Source organism: Charadrius vociferus, unplaced genomic scaffold (assembly GCF_000708025.1).
Source record: "Charadrius vociferus isolate BGI_N301 unplaced genomic scaffold, ASM70802v2 scaffold138, whole genome shotgun sequence".
Lineage (NCBI taxonomy): Eukaryota > Metazoa > Chordata > Aves > Charadriiformes > Charadriidae > Charadrius > Charadrius vociferus.
The window spans coordinates 156,310-162,688 of record NW_009649728.1 but is presented as its reverse complement, the minus strand read 5'-3'; the positions used below and the strand labels follow the sequence as shown (position 1 = coordinate 162,688).

At 45.4% G+C, this 6,379-nt stretch overlaps 1 protein-coding gene across 1 annotated transcript in view; it reads right to left on the bottom strand.

Annotated features, from left to right (window-relative positions):
- The window catches only part of RRM1 (ribonucleotide reductase M1), a 17,891-nt gene extending 12,540 nt beyond the window's left edge, over positions 1–5,351 (bottom strand). The window contains exons 1-5 of the mRNA XM_009890834.1: positions 5,269–5,351; positions 2,924–3,101; positions 2,326–2,426; positions 1,612–1,671; positions 226–265 (exon numbers count right to left, since the gene is read on the bottom strand). Coding sequence (XP_009889136.1) covers positions 226–265; positions 1,612–1,671; positions 2,326–2,426; positions 2,924–3,101; positions 5,269–5,337 — 448 coding nt within the window. The 5' untranslated portion in view covers positions 5,338–5,351. The remainder of the gene's footprint in view (positions 1–225; positions 266–1,611; positions 1,672–2,325; positions 2,427–2,923; positions 3,102–5,268) is intronic.
- Positions 5,352–6,379: the final 1,028 nt, after the last annotated feature.

Below are 6,379 nucleotides of genomic sequence, written 5' to 3'. Positions count from 1 at the left end.
CCCCCGAGCTGGAGGCAGCACTGCAGGGGGGTCTCCCCAGAGCAGAGCGCAGCAGAGGGGCACAGTCCCCCCTCGCCCTGCTGGCCACGCTGCTGGGGATGCAGCCCGGGATGCCGGGGGTCGCTGGGCTGCCAGCGCTCAGAAAGCTATGAGGTAGCCTATTTGCCTCCTCAACCTCTGCCTCTGAGACTTCTAAATAATACTTTAAGATGATAGAGTTCTTACCTTTTGAGTTGATTTTCAGCAAATAGGAGCGCTCCAGAGTCTTTAAAAAGCGAGAATGCATTTTAGCAGACATGCAGATTTCAGTTTAAAAAAATCCCAACAAACTATTAACTCTGAAATCAAACACCTTCATGCTCCTTATCCCAGATTTCAACAGAAGCGCCAACCCTGCACTCCACTCCTCCTCTTGTTAATGGCATAGGATATCAGGTAACTAATAACTAAAAAAACCCAGAAGTCCATCATAAGATTCCAACACTGAGGACTCTATGCTTTGGATTATGGAGTGGTGGTGGAGCATGCAGCCGCAACGTTCAACTCTACCTCCCAACCCACAGCGAACTAAGGCAATGGAATGCTTATTCTCCACAACCCTCCTTAAAGTATTGTTAAAAGTATTGTTATAATGCTTTCCAGACAACCTGTATCACAATCTGCAATGCTGGGTGTTGAACACACAAAATGACAAACATGGTAAGCCTCCAACTAGAGCAGATGCCTTTTAAGCTCGTGCCTAATGGATTACAGCAGTAATTACAGGAGGGGATGTCCGGAATTCCATAGCTATATACATATAGAAACACAAAACCCCCTTCAAGGTCGCCTCTTTCGATCCTTGTCTATGCTGTTTCTGCAGCTGCTCTGCTCTTTACACACTCCAGTTGTTTCCTCATTACAAACTACTTCCCCCAGACCAGAAGACTCCACATCAGGTGTGTTGATGGAAACTCTAGGCAAAGACTCCCCCAGTTCTTAAAGATAGTCACAAGAAATATCAGAAATACCCAGTGCTAGGGAAAAGCTAAATGCTCTCCAGCTAACTCTCTGGAGAACCCCCTGCATCATGCTCTACAACAATTCAGCAAAGAACAACATGTTACGAGGGGAGCAGGAGGAGCAGATGGTGGGGGCACAGTAGACTGGACTGGTTGTGGGGGAGATGTTCCAGCAGCATGGAAGACGACAAAAGCGTGGGACGACACACTGAGAACAACTGTTACACAAAACAATGGGGAAAACCCAAAATCCCTTTTTTGGCTTATTAAGAATCAGATTATTTGCTTGAGGAATGGCATGAGCTGGGAAGCTTTCAACAACATTCCGTGCTATCTGCTGCAAAACAGTTAAAGCCCAACAGTTAAAATATTATAGCAGCCAAGGGTACGCAACAAAGCCAAGAAGAAAGTACATGATTCATCCTGTTAGAGAACTGCTTTGTGCAGGTACTCTTCGTTTTCACAAACCCGCTAATGTCCCACCTACTCCAGTGCCCTCCTTGCCCAAATCTAGATGATTCTGCAAGTATTCCCATCCTTCCCAAAAGACTCAGCTCCAGAACAGTATCGAAACAGCAGTCTTCATTATCATGAGTAATGTGCTTTTTACCTTAAAACCAAAATAGTTGTAGGAGAAGTCTCTGTCATAGATAATGGCAGAATTCAGGCGCTGAAAGGAAATAATACAGAGAAAAATTTACATTTACAATCACGTTTTTTGTGCCTCACATTAAGGTATAACAACGCTATCATTGTTTGGCATTTCTGGCCTCAAAGGTCTAGTGAAACAGATATCAGATCAGAGGGAACAAAGTAGGGAAGAGCACTTAGCTTGAAACAACAAATGCACAGTTTTAACAATTTTTTTCCAAGTACAATGCACAATTGTTGGCTATGTTTTACTGAAGTCTAACTAGACACCAAGAAACACAAGATAAAATCAAAATACGAACATGACTTCCCCCTAAGAACACAGAGCTGGAACAACGTGAAATCGGAACCCAAACCTCAACTCTCCCTTCTCTGCACACAAAACAGATTGCTGCATCAAAAGGTACTTTTTCTCAAACTAATTAGTCGTGCTGATCATGCTTATGAGGACACCCAAGAAAACAGATTCTACTACAGAAACATCTTTATATGAAAGAAATTCCTACATCGCCTCTTTTAAACTCTCCAGAACAGAGCAGTTATCACCTGCACTGGTTTCTGCATTGTCTTTTTGTCTTAAAACAGCTATGGCTTACTTAAAAATAAGAAGGAAGTTATCTAAACTAGTTCACTCAATTTTTAAAACTTAGAAGTGGAAAAAAAAGTTACATACATCTTTGTTGGCCAAAACTATATCTAGAGTTTCTTTGGAGACCATTGGTGAGTGCTTCCCGTTGTGAGGGTTTACGTAGTTGTAGAGATCATCCATCACATCTACAACAGAAAGGTATTTAAAAAGAAGGACGTCCACAGACCTATACATGCATCATCTGTCGTTTGTTTTCAAGGATTTAACAGGCAGGACTATTCATCCTCGAAAATAACCCCCTCCAGATCTACAAACATACAACTTCTCTTCTATCTGCCCAGTATTATTACTAATCTGTTAACCTTAAACATGCACTTCCCTTACCAGGTTTTTTTTATAGAATTTATAACACATAATAAATGGGAAAGAAAGTGGGTGCAACCTAATTTCAATCAGTTACATTTTTCATCAATCTATTTATACAGATACTTCTCACAAAACAGGCAATTTCACTTTCCTCGTGACATGCCTAAAACTCATGTTTTTCATCTCCAAGGCATTTTTAGTTAGCCTAGGTACTTAGTAACTTCTGCTTAAGAAAGAGATTTCCATATTTATATCCTCTAAAACTCCTACTCCCTTTCTGACTAATTGCTATCCAAGTGCCCCCAAAGAGACTTACCACTGAACACTTTCTTAGTTTCTTTGTGCAAATTGGACACTGCAATCCTCGCTGCCAGGATAGCGTAGTCAGGGTGTTTGGTGGTCAGGGTTGCAGCCGTTTCAGCAGCCAGCGTATCCAGTTCCACCGTCGTGACACCACTGTACAGCCCCTGAATCACTTTCATGGTGATCTGGGCCTGAAAAAGGAAAATTCCAGAGGTTACCTACCTATTGTTGGGAAAAAAACCCCCAAACCCGATGTTTGAACCATTCAAGATGTAAGATATGCTTCACTATAAACAGTACTGTTTGCTCTGTTTGAATAGAAAAGCAACTTAAAATACCAAACACTCTTGGTGAAGTACTGACTCCTAAAATTTTAAAGTAATCCTGGGGCAGAAGGGAGAGCAAGGAAAGAGTGAAGAAAGCAGAAACTGTTAATCCAGAATCATTAATAGTCTTTTTTCTGCAGACACTTTCCTAAAGTCTAGGACAGAGCAGCAGCAAAGTTCATAGCGAAAAAAGTCAGATTAAAACAGTACTTGCTTGGAAGTTTTGAAATTCTGAATGAAGCCTGACTTTATAAATGCCTGATGAGACATGGAACTGCTATGCCTAAAATCATTTAATGACGAGCAAAACAACCCCAACCCTGGAGGGGATACAATGGCTTAACCTAATCTTCATCTGCCAGTTGGGACCTTTTGTGGGAACAGACTTCTGCATCTACCATCTCTAAAGTATTTTCTGCTTTTCTCTCAAGCATTTAGCAGTGATCACTATAAAAAAGAGCATATTCTACACTGGTGAAGAGAGGTCTAATCTAACGTGGTAACTGCCAAATACAGCTGAAGTACCAACAGCCTCACAAAACCAGCATGTTATTTTCAAACCTTACTCTCTGAAAGTATGCACATTAGGTTAGGGATTTTTAGTATTGGTTCTTAAAGCCTCTGGCACAAGAAGATCATAGAATTATAGAATGGTTTAGGTTGGAAGGGACCTTAAAGACCATTGAGTTCCAACCTCCCTGACAGGGGCAGGGACCCCTCCCCCCAGCCCAGGTTGCCCAAGGCACCTCCAGCCTGGCCTTCAACACCTCCAGGGATGGGGCCTCAACAACCTCTCGGGGCAACCTGTGCCAGTGCCTCACCACCCTCACAGGGAAAAACTTCTGCCTCATGTTTAATCTAAACCTGCCCTCTTCCAGTTTGAAGCCATTCCCCCTCGTCCTGGCACTCCGTGCCACAGTAAAAAGTCCCTCCCCAGCTCTCCTGTAGGCCCCCTTTAGGGACTGGAAGGCGGCAATAAGATCTCCCCGGAGCCTCCTCTTCTCCAGGCTGAACAGCCCCAACTCTCTCAGCTTCTCATCCAAGATCCAAGTCCAAAGGAGAAACTCAGTTTCAGGATGAGAGATGTCACACACTACTGCAGAACAAATAAAAATGCAGTGCTTCACATAAGAACAGCTTCATGATTAAGACAGGGGTATTAAGAGTCAGGAGGACTAGGAACCTTGCTTCTGTCCTCATCGCCAACTCCCTATGTTACTGAGATCAAGTCAGTGTACTTTGTGTTTCAGTAACCAAGTCAGTAATGCGCATCCTCCTGCTCTCTATCTACGGCTGAAGGGCACCACTTTTTGGTGCAGAATGAACGTCAAATATTTTACACACATAATTTAAGACAAAAAAGGAGACCATTAGATCTTGGAGATGGGAAGAGCCTAAGTTGGCAACTCCAAATGAACAAACTGGGTCTGCACATCTGCATATAAATCTCACAAAGATAAATGGATCCACGAGGGAGTCATCCTCTGCACAGGCTTTGGAAGGAGAAGCTTACACGGGTGGGATCAACATGCACTCAAAGTTATACGCAGCTCGAAAAAACAAAACAGGGATATTATAATGACAAGGTGGTTCTGACAGACAGAAAGATCACCTTGTTTTATTAAGAGAGTATCAAGAGCTACTTTCCATATAGTATTCCTCAAGTTTTGCAGACTGAAATTGAGAGCAATCTACCAAAACAAAAATATGTGAGTTGGAACAACAAACAACTCTTTTTCTTTTAAACACAGGAAGCTCAATTGCTTCGACAACATTTAAGGTAAAACCAATTTACAATAGGTAAACTGATTTTCCCCTACCGCAGTCTCAGACTCTGTATCTGTGAAGGAAAAAAAAAAACAATTCAGAACACAAACAATTAGAAGAAACACATTATGAATGTATTTGCCAAAGAGTTCCTGCCATGCTTGCCTTTTCTTTTGCCAAGGAGAATAACTGGGTAACACCTGCTTAGCACTGCTGGCTTTTAGCAGAGCAGAGAACAGGACAGCAGGAAAAGGGACAGACTCACGGGATCCACAAAGTCAGCGTTGAGGCCATAGCAGAGCTTCTGGATGCGCGACGTGATCTTGTCAAACATGACACGCTCTTGGCGTCCATCTGTTGGAGAAGAGGTTACTGTCACAGCAGCTCCCATTACAACAAAGTAAGCACAGTATCCTCCTACGCAGCACCTCATATGAGCAGCCAGCCCTCTTTTGGGGGAACTTGGGGCAGGGAATCACCAAGGGCAACCTGTTCAGACCCTCTGTTCAGGCCCAAGGAGAAGAGAGGCTATCCCTCCGCCCTGGCAGGTTCTTGCTGCAAATGATCAACACTATACGTGGGATCCCTCACTCAGAGGTGAAGTCTCAGTATAGTGAAAAACACCGGGGAGCTCACACCACTTCACGAGGGGCACAGGCACCCACTATAGGGCGAAGAAACTCCCACCCCACTAGACCTAAAGCTTTGCATAAACCCAGTTCTCAGGACCACCACTGCAGAGACGGGGAACCCAGCTGAGGGCCACCCCAGCCCCCCCGGGACCCCTCCTCTAGCCGAACACTCCTTTGAGCAAAGGTGCGGGGACCAAACCCAAAGCTCACTGCCATGGGGAGGGTGGGGGATCTCCCAAAGCAAACTAATGGGTCTCATCCCTCAGTTATAGTGTTATGGGGGGGCTCCCTCACCCTGGGGTCCCCCCCAAAGCAGATGGGGTGCTATCCCCTCACACAGAGGGCACCCCATCCTTCCATGCTCAGTGCCATGAGGGATCCCCCCAAAACAGAAGGAGGGGGTGTCCCCCATCTGTTCACTTCAGGTGCCATGAGAGGGACCCCCAGAGCCGAGGGGTCCCGTCCCCTCACACCAGGTGCCATGAGAGGGACCCCCCAAAGCAGAAGGGTGCCATCCCCTCACACTCGGTGCCATGAGAGACACTCCTCAGAGCAGAGGGGTCGCGTCCCCTCACACTCGGCGCCATGAGAGACGACCCCCCCAGAGCAGAGGGGTCCCGTCCCCTCACACCAGGTGCCATGAGAAAGACCCCCCAGGCAGAGGGAGTGACCCCATCCCCCCCACACTCGGTACCATGAGAGGGGACCCCCGCAGAGGAGAGGGGCGTCCCCATGCCCTCCCCC